The 21218-nt window shown below is 34.8% G+C and overlaps 1 protein-coding gene across 1 annotated transcript; it reads right to left on the bottom strand.

Annotated features, from left to right (window-relative positions):
- Window positions 1–5560: 5560 nt before the first annotated feature.
- On the bottom strand, window positions 5561–13954 carry LOC123515935 (RNA-binding protein 8A-like). The gene is made up of 5 exons (XM_045274863.1): window positions 13860–13954; window positions 9389–9529; window positions 8690–8826; window positions 7385–7509; window positions 5561–6012 (listed from the first exon to the last, which is right to left on the bottom strand). Exons 1-5 carry the CDS (start codon window positions 13918–13920, stop codon window positions 5985–5987), a joined length of 492 nt encoding a protein of 163 aa, XP_045130798.1. The 5' UTR covers window positions 13921–13954; the 3' UTR covers window positions 5561–5984.
- Window positions 13955–21218: the final 7264 nt, after the last annotated feature.

Below are 21218 nucleotides of genomic sequence, written 5' to 3' on the forward strand. Positions count from 1 at the left end.
GTGTCACCAACTCCCACGATGGATGATGGGAGCGACAGTGATTTATTTCATGGAGTCCGATTTCGCGACCTCTCCCACACGCCTTACTTCACCACCATGTTGCTGGGGAGACAACTTTAGAAAAAGAGTGGTATCAGAACAAAAGAGAGAGAGAGAGAGAGAGAGAGAGAGAGAGAGAGAGAGAGAGAGAGAGAGAGAGAGAGAGAGAGAGAGAGAGAGAGAGAGAGAGAGAGAGAGAGAGAGAGAGAGAGAGATCCGTCTTCTATGACTCTAGCCAAGGCCGCTGAACCCGATCGGACGCAAGGCCACGTACACCGATGATACCACCTCATTCAACCTGTGATATTTTGGTAATCATAGCATCTAGAGACTTCTGGTATTTTGCATTGCAAAAAGGAGGAGTTGCTTGTGGGCAGAACACCATTTATACTCACTCGTTTATTGAATTCCCAAGTGTAATCAGTATGTGAATACAGGCTATTTGGTGTGTTTCTCGCCAAACTTATATATATACAGTAATACTCCGCTTAACGAACAGGATAGGGGGTGTCAAAGCTGTTCGTAGAGCGAAAATTCGGTAAGCGAACGTAATTTTCCCATAGGAAATAATGGAAATAGGGGGGATGCGTTCTGGGCACACATGGGTTAAAAAAAAAAAAAAAAAAATAAAATATATATATATATATATATATATATATATATATATATATATATATATACACACATACATTTCTATTAACTTTTTACAAGCCTTGCCCCCAAGAAAGGATTGTTTCGTAATGCATAAAGTGAAATCTTATATGAAATACCAAAAAATAAAGCAGAGATGATGAGATCGGCCACAGACGGCGGATACTCCGGCGACTTGGCCGCTTCTTCTTCTTACTAATGAAATACAGAGGTATTTCATTAGTAATTCACTATCACTCACTGCCACGGAGTCCAGATTATTCTCATGGCATGAGCGTATATGAATACTAAGATATGATATCCATTATAGCAGGAAATAGAGAAGTGGAAACAAATTTAATATCGTGGTGAAAGACAACAGGCCAACCTAAAAAGGTCACAAGAAGAAGCAGCAGCCAAGTCGCCGGAGTCTCCGCCGTCAGTGGCCGATCTCATCATCTCTGCTTTATTTTTTGGTATTCCATGTAAGATTTCACTTTATGCATTACAAAACAACCCTTTCTTGGGGGCAAGGTTTGTAAAAAGCTAATAGAAATATTGTTTTGTGAACATATATGCATATATAAGACAGTAACACCACCTCCAGAGGTTGTGTTCCCAGCAACCTCGTCACCGTCCCTCCAAGCGTTCATGGTAGCCATTTCGCGGTAGGAAGTTGCTCTGATGTTGTTAAAGAATCTTGGATCCAGCTCCAGGAGCGCTAGAGACAGCGAAGCTACCGCGTTCGGTCCTTAACCCGGCAAATTCAAACCCAGAAAATTTGCTAAAATGGCTGTGGTTGTACGTTATGTGGACTTTTTGGTCTAACTTTATAAAGTATGTTAAACCGGAAATTCGTTAGACGAACGTTCGTTAAGCGGAGTATTACAGTATATATATATATATATATATATATATATATATATATATATATATATATATATATATATATATATATATATTAAAACCTCAAACAGTATACAGTTTAGTTCAGTATTATGTTCATTTTTTACAATACGCTATCCCTTCAAGAACGTATTCCTGGCATAAACTGAGAAATTCCTGTATATATATATATATATATATATATATATATATATATATATATATATATATATATATATATACACGAGGGAGATTAAAAAAATACGCGGAATACGCTCATTTCCCAAGTGCCAATAGGATAAAACATGTTGGAACATGTCTACCAGAAAGGGCATGCTCTTGGCTATCTTCTGGTTGCTACCAGTCATTATACGCTTGGAAACAAAGCAGTCAGGAGCTAGTTGAAAAAGGTTGGTTTTTGACCCATGGAACGTAAGGATTTTGAGATAAGAACCAACATAAAATTTTTGGTAAAGCTTGGTTGGAAAGGAACGGAGATCATTCAAGCTTTGCAGAACGTTTATGGGGATGATGCTCCAAAGAAAACTTGCGTTTACAAATGGATTGAAAGATTTTGAGATGGTAGAGAAGCTGTCGAAGATGATGAGGGTCGTGGCAGACCAACAACCTCGAAAAGTAGTGAAAATATTGAGCCTAGTCGAAGAAGATGGAAGACTGACAGTTCATCAGATAGCTGAGACTGTGAGCATATCAGTTGGTTCAGCTCATTCGATTCTGCATGAAGATTTAGGCCTCAGTAAGCTTTCGGCTCGATGGATCCCAAAAGCTTTGCACCCAGATCAGCTAAATTTCAGATGTGAATTGTCAATGGCGATTTTGACCAAAATTGAAGCCGATGAAGACAACTTTTTCAGTCGAATCATCACAGGTGATGAAACATGGGTATACCAGTATGATCCTGAAACAAAACAACAGTCCAAACAATGGCTCCCACACGGATCATCTGGCCCAATTAAATTAAAATCTGAGAGGTCTATCAACAAGGTAATGGCAACCATTTTTTTGGATTCTAAAGGAGTTGTGCTTGTAGACTTTTTAGAAGGTAAAAAAACTGTCACAGGAGCCTACTACGTAGAAGTTTTAAGGAAACCAAGAGCAGAATTGGCAAAAAAGTGTCCAGGAAAACTCCATCGAGGAATCCTCTTCCATCATGACAATGCACCAGCTCGTTCTTCACGCGTTGTAAAGGATGTTTTGAGAGAATTTCGATGGGAATTACTGCCACATCCACTTTATAGGCCAGACCTAGCTCTGTCTGACTTTTTTTATTCCCAAAACTCAAAGAATAGTTGAAAGGCGTCTGTTTTAATAGCACTGTTGAAGCTAAAACCGCATTAAAAGCATGGCTTACAAAGAGGTCTGCAGATTTCTTCGAAAATGGTCTAAAAGGTTGGAAACACCGCCTGGAGAAGTGTATTGACCTTGACGGAGGCTATGTTGAAAAATAGATTAGTTGTATAGTAAAATCAATAAAGAATGATAAAATTCTGTGTACCTTTTTAATCTCTCGTATATACAGTGGTACCTTGAGATATGAGTGTAATTCGTTCCATGACATAGCTCGTATCTCAAAACAATTTTTCCCATTGAAATGCCATTAACCTGTTCCAGCCTCCCCAAAAAGAGCACCCCTATTTTTTTCTATGTTTTCAGGTAAGAAAAAAGGTATTAATAAGAAAATTAAGAAAATATATATACAAATATATATATATATATATATATATATATATATATATATATATATATATATATATATATATATATATATATATATTATATAGATATATATATTTGCCTTTTCTTCCAAGAAATACTTCATGTTGTAAATACTACCAAAGATTGGCTGAGAAGCTGGCTATATAATGAATTGATGAACTTGCAGCAGGAGAAAGGTCAACTGCAAAACCATGTGTAAGGGTCGATCAGGACTGATTGGCGAGTGAGGTCAGGTGAAAGTAGCAGTAAGGTTACACTCATATTCATTGCTATATTTACGATGAGGGGAACCTTTATACAAAAAACATGCCTTGAGTTTTACCTCAATGATGATGTGGATCAAAAGTTTGAATGATTTTAGAAATGATTTTTTAAATACACTAATTTATAGAGAAACAGAGGAACAGAAAGAAAGACAGAGACAGGATGAGGAGATGGAGTGAGAATAGAGAAAGAAGGCAAGCTTGTGATCTTTGGAGAGGTGGCATGGACGGGGAATTCCCACAAAGCCTACAGCCACACCAAACCAGAAACAAACACACACACACACCTAGTGGTGCAGTGAGAGCACGCTTAACTCCCAATCCAGAAAACTCGGGTTTGATTCCCGGGACAGGTCAGAGATCATTTGAGCAAGGCTTCTATTCAAGTGTGTGACCCATGTTCACCTAGCAGTGATTAGGTACAGTACCTTGTTAAGTTGGAAGTTGTGACCCATTACTGGATAGAAGAAACAAACTCCGAACAAATAAACACAGGGTGGCCTGATCACCCATGACCTAGATCACTAGGCTTATCTTTTGAAGTTCACATGGGACCAGTAGATGATGACTGAGAATGGTGGAGACAAGTGAGGGAGTGATGCTGGCCAGAGCATCCAGCATACTTCTCAGGATGGGAATGGTAATGGTAGATGTGAGCGATGCCCCAGCACTAAAGAGCACCAAAGATGCTTATCCTTCATCTTGTACAGTTTGCATGTTGGCAAGGTTGGAAGGAAGTCAAAGGTAACAAAAGGTGGTGGTGAACCAGGAATGCTCCAGGTGATCATGATGTGATTGATAAAGGTGCCATCCTGAATGAAACACAGCTTTGTAAACTCCAGGCAGCACTGTGGCCAATGAAGGGTCAACACAAGACAGGGTAATGAATTAGGAGGTAGGTAAGAATTTTTGTGACTGTTGAGATGAGTCCTAAGCATCAAGGAACAAGGAAAGAAACCGCCCCCTTTCATTGCACTATTATTGATGTACACGGATTTTCTGGAAATGTACACAAATCACAATATTACAGAAGACATTAACATCAGCAAGTTTCCGATCCAGACCAAAGTTCTTATTGACTTTTGAAAGCCATCATAGCTTAATCCCCAGTGAGGGGTTCTCTATGAAAAGGAGCTTAACATAATCATCATGGAGAGCAAAGGCTGGAAAAGCAGGTGGGTGCTTTGAGGCAGGTTGTGTGGCACAGACAAGAGAGAAGCGACTGGCAAATTAATGGAATTTTCATCACTGAGAACGAAAGAATTCCCTTCCTTAGCTGTCTTGGGGGCAGGCTGAAATGCAGCATCAATACTGTCAGTGCTCAAAATTTTAATATTGGGAAGATCGGCAGTACCCTCAACTGTGGCTGATAACCAGTCCTGATGATCACTGCAAGGCATTAAAGAGCACTCATCATCATCGCTATGGGTAAGCACCCCCTTGACATAAAAGCAAGTGGCTGGGCCAATATAATGCATTACTCATTCAAGCAGCAACACCGCAGGGCTCACAGGAATAGTGATGCAGCATGACGTCATAACATTGTCATACTACATGCACTGTGCAGATGAGGAGCTGACTGTGCAAAGGTTCGCCCTCCGTCTGATTTGAATTTTCCTCAACACTACACCCTAAGTCCAAAATACCAGGTCGTCTTACTGTAGGTATCAGTGTGATATGTAAGCAGGAGAAAGCACACAGAAACTTGTAGACAAAAGTAGTGCACACCAATGAGAAACTGAGTAGGATAAAGTGATGTGGGGAGATCCAGATCCCCTGGACCCCAACACTGGATCTGCCACTGTTTTGTGTAAAATTTAAGTTAGCTAGTAAATCAGTTAATTTTCCAAGCTATTGCAAACACCTCAATTAGAGGCTCTTTTCAAGTCAATGGTTCAGTAACCCATGAGACATCTAGTGGAAGCCTCTCCACTAGTCATCCTTTCGAATACCTCACCTCACCAGTCAATCCATGGACACATGTATATAGCAATGAAAAACACTGGAAAAACTAATAATTTTAATATGAAAGGAGCTTTCTTTCAAGTATTTTAACTTCATCCTTTACTGGCTCACTGGTAGGACAACAATCATACATTCAATCATGACATAGCTACATAAAACATGAAGAAAAAAATTACTCTATATGGACAAATATGTTAATTTTGAATCATAAATGAACCTCTTCAATTATCTAAGTATTTGTACCACCAACATTTATTTACAAATGTTGCTGTTAATTCAAAGTAACTTCAACTATTGTTAATGAGGATAGAAAATAAATTGGTTATTTCTTTAAAATAATGTCAATTATGAGAGAAAAATTACTTGTACTGCAAGTATCAGGAGAATGATAAGCCTACAGTGTACATAAATGACTTCTCACCATCAACACATGTACACACCATCAAGACGGTAGATATTTCTAGCTCACCGCCTCCGTCTGTCCTTTTTGTTCCTGCAACATATCAAATAGTTTACTTTAGTTTGTGTGCATCTGTGACATCAGAGAAATAAAAGAATGCTGCAGTCTTTCTTTTTTACCTTAAAACCACATAGAAAAAAAATATCTGACCAATTCAGAAAATGTGAAGACTAAAAGGAGAAAAATGCTAAAGCTATAGAGGATGATGTTAAAGTACCATTATTCAAGTGAGAGGAAAATGGCTAAAAGAGAAAATATAAAACCTTAAGACATGTTCTGAAAGTCTTGAGTTTGAACTAAAAAACAAAGTGACCTTTGGTCATATTTGTGATGTAAAGCAATCATCTAGAAACTAAAAGTTAATACAGCATTAATTATGTTCCCAAAATTCAAAATCCTTGATATACGCAAAGCATACTCATGAATAATAGGTTACACAATCTGTTAGCACTGAACTATTCTAGCTTTCATCATTCTGGAACTCTTTAAATCAAAATCACTATGATATTCTTAATAAGTGCAATGCAGAAGGAATTCTATAATATAACAAAGTACTCTAACACTGATGTTTGCTGGACAGGGTGGGAAAGCAAACAATAATAATATAAGGATTACGAATGTACCCCCCTTAGGGTACACCATTATCATTTCCTAACATCAGGTACCAAAACAAGTGAGTAGTAAGAGAGGGAGGACTGTTTGTCTCCCAACTACCTTATAGCTGTTGGAGTACACAAAGATGTTAATTTATTGCCTCCATCTTTCCATATGATAGTTGTCTACCTATCTCAACCTTAAGATAATTTTTATTTATCATGGTAAAAGGAAGAGACATGTTATAATTGCCCATGGTCTCAGAGAAAATTTTTCAATGGGATTTGAGCTGGTGCTACTGTAAAAATGCAAGTCTTTAGTTTCCCAGGTACCCATTCATTGAACAACCAAAAAGAACAATGAACAGTTGGTAAGCTGTGTGCTGACATTCCCAGCCCAGATTCAAACTAGGACCAGAGGTGGTTATGGACAAAAATAATTCTCCCACTAACACTTAACAAATTCACCATCTCTTGCTATAACTTTTACATTGGCCACCATGAGCAGCCTTCCCATTCCCTCAACAGTATCATCACAACTATGCTTCCTATTCTCCCTACAGAAAACAGTTATTGTAGCTCCTGTAATATCATTGGCTTTCATCTAACAGCATGTCTGAACCTGCACTAGACATAATTATGCCAAACTACAAGATTTACACCCAGAGTTCAACAATACATACTTATATAATACACTTAAGTTCTTCCATAAATGTTTATTTAACAAATTTACCACATTTAGTCAATACTAATAAATTGGCAAAAATGACCTCAGTTCACAGTCACAGACCAACAATATAACAATAACTTGCCTTCTTGGTCCCTTGACAAAGCACCAGTCCACAGAGATGGGCTGACCAAGGATCACTGCATTGTTGAGACCATCCAGAGCTGCCTGTGCCTCCTTAAATGTCTCAAACTCTACCAGTGCATACCCCTGCAAGGAACCAAGTGGAAGAGAAGATAAGAATGAGCAAAAAAAGGATTGAAGAACTACAGACAGGATGAAAACATACCAAAACAAAACACAGTTGGTGATCTTGATCTTGACATGGGCAAGCTCCACTGCACTCTTTACAGTGTGATACCATTACTCTTTGAGTTAAGACACACTTTCATACAATAAAACTGCACCACCTATCTTTTAATAGTCTTACCTTGCAGACATGTAAAAAAAAACTATGATTATTAGCTCTGTAGTCTCTGAGTCTCACAATCACTGCTATTGCTATATGCCAGGTACATGTTTACATCTATGTCACAACAGGAAACAGGATTGGTATATAGGCAAATATCAAAGTTTTTGAATGCAAAATATTGAGATCTAATAATGATCTACAGGAGATGGAGCCATAGTGGATAAGGTGGTGAGTGTAGGATCAGGCAAACATCCATGTGTAGGTTCAAAACCTTGTAATTTGTCGAGTGATTTAAAGTTACCTACATGTCACCATGATACCCAGGTTCTAGGTGGAGGTGTTATTGCCTTACACCAAAGATGTGCTTGGGTGGTGATATGGGCCCTAATATGGGTACCACTATAAATAAAATTGCATGCGCCGCTAATGGGTGGAAGCTGGGCAGCGTTTCCCATACTCTTGAAGTATACCTACAGGTGCTATAGGCCATTGCATAAAGAAAAAAATGTAATATCCTTCACTTCATATTCAGAGCTTAAATCTGCTCATTCATCTTTTCCATAAATTTCAATGTCTGCCAAAACTGGGTATGTCTTGTGAGCCCATGTGTTCCATAAGCCATCAAATATGGTACCTACCTATTTCCACTTATCCCCATCCATATATCTATCTGTCTATTCTTCTTTTAAAGCACCATAATGACCTAGAGCCTTTAATATGATCATGAAGTCTGTTCCATTCACTTACCACCGATCAGAACCACTTCCTTCCTATCTCATTCTCAAACAAATTTTTCAAGCTTGAACCTGCTATAAGTTTGCTTATTTACCCTTTATTAACCCCTATACCACTTAGTCTTCTATCAAGTCCTCTCTTATCCTAAATCTCTTTAAGGAACCCAAATCTAACAACTTCAAAGCTCCAACCCAAACTAAACAAAATAGTGTCATTTTCTCTTCTTCCATTAGGCAACATTACCTTCAAGAAGCCAGTGCGTCGGTCCAGATTGAGATGAATGTTCTTGATCTCACCATACTCTGAGAAGCGATCATGGATGTCATCTTCCTGAGCCTCCTCATGCACTCCTGTCACAAAGAGGATCCACCCCTCCACCGCTGCCACCAAAACAAACAAGAACAATCAGACCATAGTACTACAGATAAATAGGTCATATTTATTATTACAAGTGCCTGACAGCTCTCTTTAAATCACTTATCCACAAGGAAGATTCCAGAAGCAATGTAAATCATCCAATCCATACATCTTTCACACACCACCACCTCTCTCTTAGGACACATAAAATATTCTAATGTCATCTAATCTGTATCCCCACAACTAAACATACTAGGTCTAAAAAGAAAACTCAAAATAAAATTACTAGTGTCACTATACCTATTACAGTTGATACTCGCTTTTATTTTCCATACATTAACTGGCCTTTACTGCAGTGCTTATATCTCAAAATATATCACACATTACCAAATTTTACCTCTAAGGTAGTGTGAAGAAAAGTTGGAACAAAAACAAATGAATACTAAAAATGCCTGATTTACACAAAAATATAAAATAATGAGAGAGAGAGAGAGAGAGAGAGAGAGAGAGAGAGAGAGAGAGAGAGAGAGAGAGAGAGAGAAGGGGAGGACCTACTAAATAGTACATTATCACAACAATACTAACATCTCTGAGGTCCAGGCTCATCATCTGCTTCATCTGTTTCCATCCCCTCATAGAGGATATCCTGGCGGTCTGACCGTTCATCGCCAACAAAGCCTCTGCCTTTGCGCTTCTTAGCTCTCTCCTTCAGCTTCACCAAACCCTCTGAAAATACATGTTCCATATGTGAAAATACATTCAGGACAAAGTTTGTATAAATTATTGAAAGGTCTGCACATATTCACTACATGGCCCAACAGACCTTTCTTACATTTTGCTCTTCTACTTTCTCCCCACTTCTGCTTGGTGATACCAATATATACAATGAAAGGAAAACCAAGAGGTATTAATGGATTGAGATCAAAATAAAATAGAGCTTTTCATAGGTTGATTAGACTATAGGATGGTTCATATCTAATGACACTATCCTGAAAGTGATATAAATCAATATTATAATATGTAATGTACTATGGTTTATATAACATTTCTATAGAGATACAAGCTGCAACAACTTTTTAAAAAAGTATAAAGCCTAATCACACAATAAAGGATCCATGTCTGCTTACTAACTGATAGCAATAAACATTAATAGATTCTATGAGGGACACAGATACACAAGTTAGAATGCAGTTTCATCTGTCAGTCAGATTATCAAAGGAGACCTTATAATAATAAAAAAAAATTGGGAGCTTGATTTATAAAATACTATCATATAAAATACTACTATAAAAGAAATCTTTAGCAAAAACCACCCTGAATATAAAGTATTACTGATTGAGAGGTTGGGCACAAAATGCTGAACAGCCAGTGAGTTATGGCCAGAGGTCTTGGATGATCTGTCTTGAGCAGTAGAGTAGGGTCCAACAAGTATCCAAAAAACCATGGATTGTACTCTCTTCTCCTTACTTCAAAAGCATGTCATGCTTAGACTTATATTTTTGCAGAAATGGTTGTAGTTTTGTGGCACAAAGTGTTTGTAAATATTGTTATTGTTGAGAAAAATAGGCTTAAAAATCAGTGCATACCTATTTTTCCACTGTCTAAAATGTATGCAGGTGGTCCAATAGATACTCTAAGGCCCTTTAACTCAAACAATATAAGAACATATATATATGATTTATATATGATATACTCAATTCATTGCTGTAGTACTAGTAAACTATATAAGTATCATTGAGAGTCATCATCTACAAAAGGGATTTTTTTAGGGATTTTCAAGACATCAAATTTTTACTTTTTAATTTCTCCTTTTTATCATATGTGTTACATATACATGACTTTTGGTGTGCCCTTAAACACAAGATATAACCTTCTTATAAATGAGTAAATTTGGTGCATAGCATGGATTTTTTGGTTGGTTGGCGGGAGAAGGGATCCAAGTGTGGAAGGGAGGGAAGTGAATCAAGTGCATCTGTTGAGGTGTGAGAAATGATTGTATATTTGTTTAAAGAGCATGTCTATTGTACTGTTGTCTAAAATACAATGGGGAAGCCTGTTCCAGTCCTTTATTGTGAATGGAAAGTGTAAGTCTGTGTGTTTGTCTGTATATGTGAAGAGGATTCATATTTATTTGTTTTAAACATATAATACCAGACATTCAAATGTAACTATTTATAATGAACCTAGACACCTTAGTGTTATTTTGCTCTAATCTATCAATGTTTCAGTGTGTGTGAGGGTCCCACACAGTAAAGCAGTATTCAAGTGTTGGTCTGATAAGTGTATTGTATTCTATGTGTTTTATGATTTGTGTACAGCCGTGTAAGTTCCTTCTCAAGAACCCCCAGTGTTCGATTGGCTTTAGAGCAGATGGAATCTATGTGAGTGTTGAATTTAAAGATGAACAATTAAATACAAAGTGTGTGGTGCTCAATAAGGATGTGCGTACATTTTAAGCACCACACACTGTGTAGATTCTGAACCACTCTTGAGGTAAGTTAGATTGGATGGTGCTCTGACAGTTTCAGAGGAAAGTAACTCCTATTAATCCCTGTAATAGAGATAGCCTTGGAATGTCATGCAATGTGTCTTTTTTTTTTTTTTTATACCATGTGGGCTTTTCACGGGAATTTATGGGCTAAAGGGGATACTTTTTGGGTACCCCCTATCTCAAAGCCCACCCGCTAGGAAACCAATGCCCTGAGTGAGGAAGCCCAACCTATACTCGGACCGTGGACAGGATTCGAACCCGTGCGCTTGGAGACCACTCGGATCCCAAAGCACGCATGGTTCCACTGTACTCTCTGGCAGCAGTTTGATAAAATGCATACTTTTCTGGTCTTTGATAAAATAATTAGGATCGGTCCAATAGGTACACACCCAGACCCAGGCTTTATCTTTTGTTTCTAAGCAGTCCAGTCCTGATGTATCTTTCTCATACATTGCATGGCAAAATCAACCTATAAATAAGAAAAATTGTAATTTTCAATTAGAAAATGTAGTCATGAAACCTAAAAAAAAGTTGCAACGCTTAGGTTTTCATTAAAAACATAGTTTTTACATCTTCACTTCTATTTGTTGCTGCATCTCTTCAGCTTCAGTCATAACAAACCCAATTGTTGATACCTGTTGACATGAAGGCATAATGGTTAAGCTCAAAATGAGACCAAATTTTACAGCCCAAGTGGTCATATCCTGTGAGTTTTAAATGCCAAGTGCATACTTAATGGACACTTAACCCTAGTCCACACAGCACAAAAAATTTTATACATAATATTTGTATTAATGTATAATACTGAGAGAAACAGACTAAGAGAATTGAAGGATCAAATTTTACAATTCCAAAAAACCTAAGAGGTTATATTTGGCTAAACTGGGAAAATCACTAAAAGACTGATAGACTCTAACAAACTAACTAAAGCTAGACCCTAGTCTAAACTAACCTACTTTAACCTATCTTAAAAGAAGGGCTCAATCTCCACTCCAGTTACAAATCCATTCGACTGATAAAGACGACTGGAAAAGTACTTATATGTACGTAGTAACAAAAGCCAGAGTGGTAATAGATGGAAGATTGCAGTTCTAGGGGTGTCTAAAACTCTAGGAAGCAGAGGTTACAATCAGGAAAGTGATCTTCCATTACTGGCGCAGAGTACCTACAAACTGAGGCATATCCTCGTGAATGCAGAAGAATGGGCAAGGAAAGTATTAAAATAATTGATTATTGCTAGTCTGGAACAAAAAAGTACTTATCAACGATACCGATGAACCAATAATGCAGGAAATATTATCAGATAACCAATCATCTGATATTATTATTGCAATGATACCACCTTCATCGTTGTGCTGATGAAACTCGTCAACTGATGGTGCGCTAGTACAAAAATAAACTGGTGACTGTAAAGCTCACAAGAATGTCAGCATGACCTGATCTCCAATATTGCCTGTCTCCATTTTAGGATACATCAATAATTTTTTTTTTTCTGAGTTTTGTATAACAAATCAGGTAATAAAAAATTAAAGAAACCTAAAAATATGAATAAAAAAAATTAACTTCCTGCCTTCTCAAAGCTTATCAAAATCAATTTGCTTCTACAAAGCCCAAGGAAAGCCATTTTCTGATGAAAAATCAAACCCTCTGGAATTCCCTTCCTGCTTTTGCTTTTGTTTTACCAGCTTCCTATGACTTGACCTCATATATGAGGGAGGTTTCAAGACATTTATCCTTTTATTTCAGCTAAATCTTTTGGACAAAAGGGGAGGCAACTAAGATGGCTTTTTTTTATAATTTTATATTGCTCTTGGCCAGTTCTCCCCTCTTACATAAAAAATATTAATATTTGTAGGTGGACAGTCCAATATCCAGCCTCTAGTCTAGCAAATCCCCCAAGCTAATCAAAAACACACACAGAGAGAAATATAAGTAATGTATGAGAAGTTTTGTAAAATGATATTGCCCATCATCACTCACATAACCATTCAAAACAAAAGCAAAATGTCATAACGTTTACCATAAAGTATCGTTTAGTCTCCGAAAATTCTCAATTCACTTATAAATACGAAATCCCATTTGCCATACAACAAAACTGTATAACCTGATCGTCAAAGCTGCACGCTCCAGCCAGGTTCATTGACCCTAGACGTGAAGGCCACACGAGAATGGGTGTTGCTCGGAATCTAGAGTGGCTGACCATGCCAGGTGAAACTAGCTTAAGAAAAAAAAAAAAAAAAACGCCCAACACTGGTGACCTGCCAGGCTTTCACCACCACCACCACCGCTACTTACAACACCACAGTCTGTTCACCACACACCACCAAACACACGGGTTCCCAGGCACCAGTGTGCCCTGGGTGCGGCTTCAGACACGGGGGAAAAGGATATCATCACCTTCAGGAGAAAGAACAGTAGCACCAGGCCGCCAAACACATGCTATCACCAAAACATGCAATAACACGCCACTATAACACATAACTTAAATTAATCCCATACTAACATACGCCATGGATATTCATAGTCTCTCATGCACACTAACAGCTTAAGAAATGGTGTACTTACGGTCGCCATCTTCATCCACCTCAAACTCCTCGGCGTTGTCAATGTCTAATACGTCCGCCATGATGCACTGCCGTCTTGCGTCTGGCAGCGTCTGGCTGCGCAGCGTGCACCACAGAAAAAAAAAAAAACTCTTACCTTACTGGGACGCGCAAGTACTCTTTATAATACATAGGCTTTGATAACAATCTAAGAACATAAGAAAACAGGAAAAGCTATTTGTCTGCATAATTCTATTAAGGAAGCTGCACGAAGGCGTCCTTGCATAAAAGAGACCCAATGACTCAACGCGCCATTCATCTATCATCACTCTATTTGATACCCAATTCGTTCCTACATTTTTTTTTCTCATTTCAGCAGACTATAAAAAATAAGTGGAACTACATACACAAAGAAGCTCCTCAGTATTTCTCTTAACTTGCCATCTCACATGTTAATTTGCGACTGAAATTGCAAGTCGGTTCGACTGAATATCGGTGCCTAGCAACTGGAAACACCAATCGAAATGTAAGACCAAATTCAGTTGGTTTGCTTCTTTTTTGTTTAAGTTGTAACATCACGGAAAAAAGTCTGAAAATGTGGTGTCGATGTAAAGAAGATTTTGGAGTTGGTGAGAGAAAAAGAACACATCTGGGACCCTAAAAGTAAATTCTACGGGAAAAAAAAAGCTTACGCAAATAGGAGTTCGATGAGGTTGAATATTTTTGATGATTTGATTTGATTGCAATCGTCATCGGCACCAGAGGAAGACATCTAGTTGAATAGTTGTATGTTTACATTACATTCACTTCCGGTCAACCAGCCAATACTTCCCAATCGCTATGTGTGAACGACTAAAAGGGTTCAATCGATACTTTTAACGACTCACAACTTCAGTCTCATATTGACATGTGTGAACCCACCTTTATGTCCCAATCCTCCTCCAGAAACCATGTGCCCTCACCACACGTTCTTGTTGTTTATTTGTTTATCTATTTATCATTATTATTATCAATTTTCATTCATCAATCTACATCAATGTCCATCATCCACCTAGCATAGTTTTTGTCAAAGATGTTGAGAAAGACATTGTGCCAGTACCACATCATACGTGCAAACTTTCTCCTTTTCACAGTGCAAATTGAAATTCATACCGACCGACAGATCATCCAAAGCCTATTCCAATTCTCTCTCTCTCTCTCTCTCTCTCTCTCTCTCTCTCTCTCTCTCTCTCTCTCTCTCATCTGAATACTAACTTGTTCTTTCGTAAGTTTAATCTTAGTTTCACTGGTAGCGAAAAATATATGCACAACTTCCTTCTTCCAACTCTAAATCGAAAACCATCCAATAAGGCACGAAGTCGTATATGAAATATGACAACTTAGATAAATCTAGGTAAACGATGAGAGAGAGAGAGAGAGAGAGAGAGAGAGAGAGAGAGAGAGAGAGAGAGAGAGAGAGAGAGAGAGAGAGAGAGAGATATGCGCCTGTGCAGTAATTGATATTAATTGCATACCTGTTCAACTTTTTGTTCTGTCCTGCCAGATACGTTTCTCTGACTGGAAAATCTGTCGTCCTATCCTATCTTCCAGCAAAAATAGTTGCAAGAAAGTGCTTCATCACTTTCATCTCAATAGCCGCATCTGCTCGCCACACTTGACACTGAATAGTGGATACCATCAATAGTGAATATGAAATGTATGGGAAAGACATTCATTCAAATATTTAAATACTAAATCATCGCATTTATTTATTTAAAAAGTACATACATCAAATTTAAACACTTTGGTAAATACATTCGAAAATATCTATCATATATGTATTCTTAATATCTTAAAGATAATGACCAATACCTTACCTAATATATATATATATATATATATATATATATATATATATATATATATATATATATATATATATATATATATATATATATATATATATATATATATATATATATATATATATATATATATATATATATATATATATATATATATATATATATATATATATATATATATATATATATATATATATATATATATATATATATATATATATATATATATATATATATATATATATATATATATATATATATATATATATATATATATATATATATATATATATATATATATATATATATATATATATATATATATATATATATATATATATATATATATATATATATATATATATATATATATATATATATATATATATATATATATATATATATATATATATATATATATATATATATATATATATATATATATATATATATATATATATATATATATATATATATATATATATATATATATATATATATATATATATATATATATATATATATATATATATATATATATATATATATATATATATATATATATATATATATATATATATATATATATATATATATATATATATATATATATATATATATATATATATATATATATATATATATATATATATATATATATATATATATATATATATATATATATATATATATATATATATATATATATATATATATATATATATATATATATATATATATATATATATATATATATATATATATATATATATATATATATATATATATATATATATATATATATATATATATATATATATATATATATATATATATATATATATATATATATATATATATATATATATATATATATATATATATATATATATATATATATATATATATATATATATATATATATATATATATATATATATATATATATATATATATATATATATATATATATATATATATATATATATATATATATATATATATATATATATATATATATATATATATATATATATATATATATATATATATATATATATATATATATATATATATATATATATATATATATATATATATATATATATATATATATATATATATATATATATATATATATATATATATATATATATATATATATATATATATATATATATATATATATATATATATATATATATATATATATATATATATATATATATATATATATATATATATATATATATATATATATATATATATATATATATATATATATATATATATATATATATATATATATATATATATATATATATATATATATATATATATATATATATATATATATATATATATATATATATATATATATATATATATATATATATATATATATATATATATATATATATATATATATATATATATATATATATATATATATATATATATATATATATATATATATATATATATATATATATATATATATATATATATATATATATATATATATATATATATATATATATATATATATATATATATATATATATATATATATATATATATATATATATATATATATATATATATATATATATATATATATATATATATATATATATATATATATATATATATATATATATATATATATATATATATATATATATATATATATATATATATATATATATATATATATATATATATATATATATATATATATATATATATATATATATATATATATATATATATATATATATATATATATATATATATATATATATATATATATATATATATGTGTGTGTGTGTGTGTGTTTCACTGTTTGATATGCTGCAGTCTCTGACGAGACAGCCAGACGTTACCCTACGGAACGAGCTCAGAGCTCATTATTTCCGATCTTCGGATAGGCCTGAGACCAGGCACACACCACACACCGGGACAACAAGGTCACAACTCCTCGATTTACATCCCGTGCCTACTCACTGCTAGGTGAACAGGGGCTACACGTGAAAGGAGACACACCCAAATATCTCCACCCGGCCGGGGAATCGAACCCCGGTCCTCTGGCTTGTGAAGCCAGCGCCTAACCACTGAGCTACCGGGCTGTGTGTGTGTGTGTGTGTGTGTGTGTGTGTGTGTGTGTGTGTGTGTGTGTGTGTGTGTGTGTGTGTGTGTGTGTGTGTTTCTTTATATATATATATATATATATATATATATATATATATATATATATATATATATATATATATATATATATATATATATATATATATATATATATATATATATATATATATATATATATATATATATATATATATATATATATATATATATATATATATATATATGGTAATGGCGGTGGTAGTGATGGTGTAGTTGATGAGAATGATGATGATGATGATGATGATGATGATGATGATGACAGTAGTAGTAGTAGTAGTAGTAGTAGTAGTAGTAGTAGTAGTAGTAGTAGTAGTAGTAGTAGTAGCAGTAGCAGCAGCAGCAGCAGCAGCAGCAGCAGCAGCAGCAGCAGCAGCAGCAGCAGCAGCAGTAGTAGTAGTAGTAGTAGTAGTAGTAGTAGTAGTAGTAGTAGTAGTAGTAGTAGTAGTAGTAGCGATAAATCGATGTTAATATTAATGAAAATAATTATAATAATGATAATAATAATAACAATAATAATAATAATAATAATAATAATAATAATAATAATAATAATAATAATAATAATAATAATAATAATAATAATAATAATAATAATAATAATAATGATAATAATAATAATAATAATAATAATAATAATAATAACAATGATAATGGTAATAACAATAATACTGATAAAAATATAAATAATACTAATAATATATAATAATGATAATAATAATAATAATAATAATAATAATAATAATAATAATAATAAAATAATAATGGGAAAAACAGCAATAACTACTAAGCTACAAAATGTTCGCTTCATATTAGCTACAGTAAGTACAATACATACGTATATATGACTTTTTACCTCTGAGACGACGCGCGAGCTGCCGTGCTAACGAGAGTGTTCCTGGAGGTTCGCTTAGGTTAGGTTACCTTACGTTGTTAGGTGATAATATAACGGTTAAGTTATTAGATGAGAAGAGGTTAGCGGTCCTCAAGGCAAGCTCTCTCTCTCTCTCTCTCTCTCTCTCTCTCTCTCTCTCTCTGCCTTTTTTTTTTCTTCAGAGCTGCGTATGATTAATAACATAATAACCTTTCCAGATAAACTTAATCACTCCACTGACCTTTATAATTACTCCCGCAGATCATCATTCTCCGGTAAATCAACAAGGTAAGATTTTACCATAATTTTTGTTTTATTTCCCGTCAAGTATGGCGTTCATGATATATTGACTGCGGGGCCTAAGTGTACACACACACACACACACACACACACACACACACACACACACACACACACAGAGAGAGAGAGAGAGAGAGAGAGAGAGAGAGAGAGAGAGAGAGAGAGAGAGAGAGAGAGAGAGAGAGAGAGAGAGAGAGAGAGAGAGAGAGAGAGAGAGAGAGAGAGAGAGAGAGAGAGAGAGAGAGAGAGAGAGAGAGAACCACATTATAATAAAGGAAATGCAATTACATGAAATTGAAATTTGTCAAAATAAATGAATAAAAAAAAAAAGAGAGAAAGAGCTGATGATGCAGAATGTCGGAGAACAGCATTACGCAGTGACAAATGAAAAACAAACAAACAAACATGAAATGATAGAATAATATAGATATTCTCTCCTCTAAGAATAAAAACACTGACAGCTGGAATGGTGTCCAGAGGGAGGTGGTGTAAGCAAGGCATACATATACTCACGACTTCGAAACTTACGTAAGACATGGAGACAGGAAAACACGACCCACACCCACATCTTACTTATATAATACTACTAAGGATACATCCAGGTCCCGTAATTCATCTTGATTATATACCGCTGAGCCATTTTCCTTTACCGTGTCATTACTAATGATACGTGAGGAAAAAAAATAAAGGATGAAAATCATGTGGTGTTGTGGAAAATCAATGATACATATGTAGAGAGAGAGAGAGAGAGAGAGAGAGAGAGAGAGAGAGAGAGAGAGAGAGAGAGTGTGCGTGTGTGTGTGTGTGTTTTCACTGCTTGATCTGCTGCAGTCTCTGACGAGACAGCCAGACGTTACCCTACGGAGCGAGCTCAGAGCTCATTATTTCCGATCTTTGGATAGGCCTGACAGACCAGGCACACACCACACACCGGGACAACAAGGTCACAACTCCTCGATTTACATCCCGTACCTACTCACTGCTAGGTGAACAGGGGCTACACGTGAAAGGAGACACACCCAAATATCTCCAAACGGCCGGGGAATCGAACCCCGGTCTTCTGGCTTGTGAAGCCAGCGCTCTAACCACTGAGTTACCGTGTGTGTGTGTGTGTGTGTGTGTGTGTGTTTGTAGCGGACTTAGTAACTTCAAGCTGGTTCACACATGTCAATATGCGCCTGGAACTGCTAGATGGTAGAGTTTTCGGCTGGATATCGGTGACTAGCGGGTGGAGAAACCAGCCGCAAAAGAAGACCGAGATGTTGGTCTCGTGCAGCCGCTAGCGGCCTTATTTACATGTGACGTCACGGAAGGTATGAACATGTGGGTGTGCAGAGACGTTGAGGAAGATGTTGGACCTAGCTAGGGAGAAATACCATGTCTGGGACCCGAAAATGAGTAGTACAGCAAAAATCGCCTTACATAGAACTACTATACATTTCAGCGGTGGACAAACGGTGTTCTTTGCAGATATCTCCTAAACGAATCGTTGGATGAGTATGATATTTCAACACACTACCTTGAACATCCATTCGTAATTTATGGTTGACATACCACAGTGCTATATGTCTTATGCGAGGAGTTTACTCGTGAAAAATAACACAAAGCCGACGAGTCATGTTGACGCATTCGAATGAAAGTGTGGCCCCCCCACACACCCACCCAAACCATTCCTAACCACTACTACGTCTCCCCCGTCTCGGAAGTCCTCGCCCTCTTTATCCCTCCTCTCCTCTCCCTAGCTCCTCGCCTCCCTCACTCCTGTGTCCCTTCTTACTTCTCCCACCACTGTATTTATACATTATAATGTTCTGTAAGTGTGTATGTATAGATATGATTATTAACGAGTATGGTACAATTTCATGAAGGCAAGAAGTGGTTCACGTTGATAATTACTGTACAACAGCACGTTTACGTGTAGTATATAGAAGAGCCATGTTTGCAGTCGTTATGGTCAACCATGTGAACATGATGTGCTGGAATTACCTGTGACCTGGACCTTCTACTGTTAGGAAAAGTTGATACTCTTATTGCGTACTGTCTACCTATTGATCATAAAAAGTGGTCCAGTTTATATATAATATTATTTTGTTGTTAGATACGTTGCTTATTATCCAGCTATACGGCCATTAACAGCGGAATTAGCTATTGCTTTCACGGTCGTTTGACCCACTC

The sequence above is a fragment of the Portunus trituberculatus genome, chromosome 40 (assembly GCF_017591435.1).
Source record: "Portunus trituberculatus isolate SZX2019 chromosome 40, ASM1759143v1, whole genome shotgun sequence".
Taxonomy (NCBI): domain Eukaryota; kingdom Metazoa; phylum Arthropoda; class Malacostraca; order Decapoda; family Portunidae; genus Portunus; species Portunus trituberculatus.

What these genes read in the sequence shown, in the direction of transcription:
- LOC123515935 (XM_045274863.1), bottom strand. Translation starts at nt 13,920, where the DNA reads ATGGCGGACGTATTAGACATTGACAACGCCGAGGAGTTTGAGGTGGAT. An exon ending in TGAGCCTGGACCTCAGAGAT is followed by an intron (nt 8,827 to 9,388) that starts GTTAGTATTGTT and finishes TTTTGGTGGCAG; the next exon opens with CGGTGGAGGGGTGGATCCTC. An exon ending in TTTGTCAAGGGACCAAGAAG is followed by an intron (nt 6,013 to 7,384) that starts GCAAGTTATTGT and finishes GATATGTTGCAG; the next exon opens with GAACAAAAAGGACAGACGGA.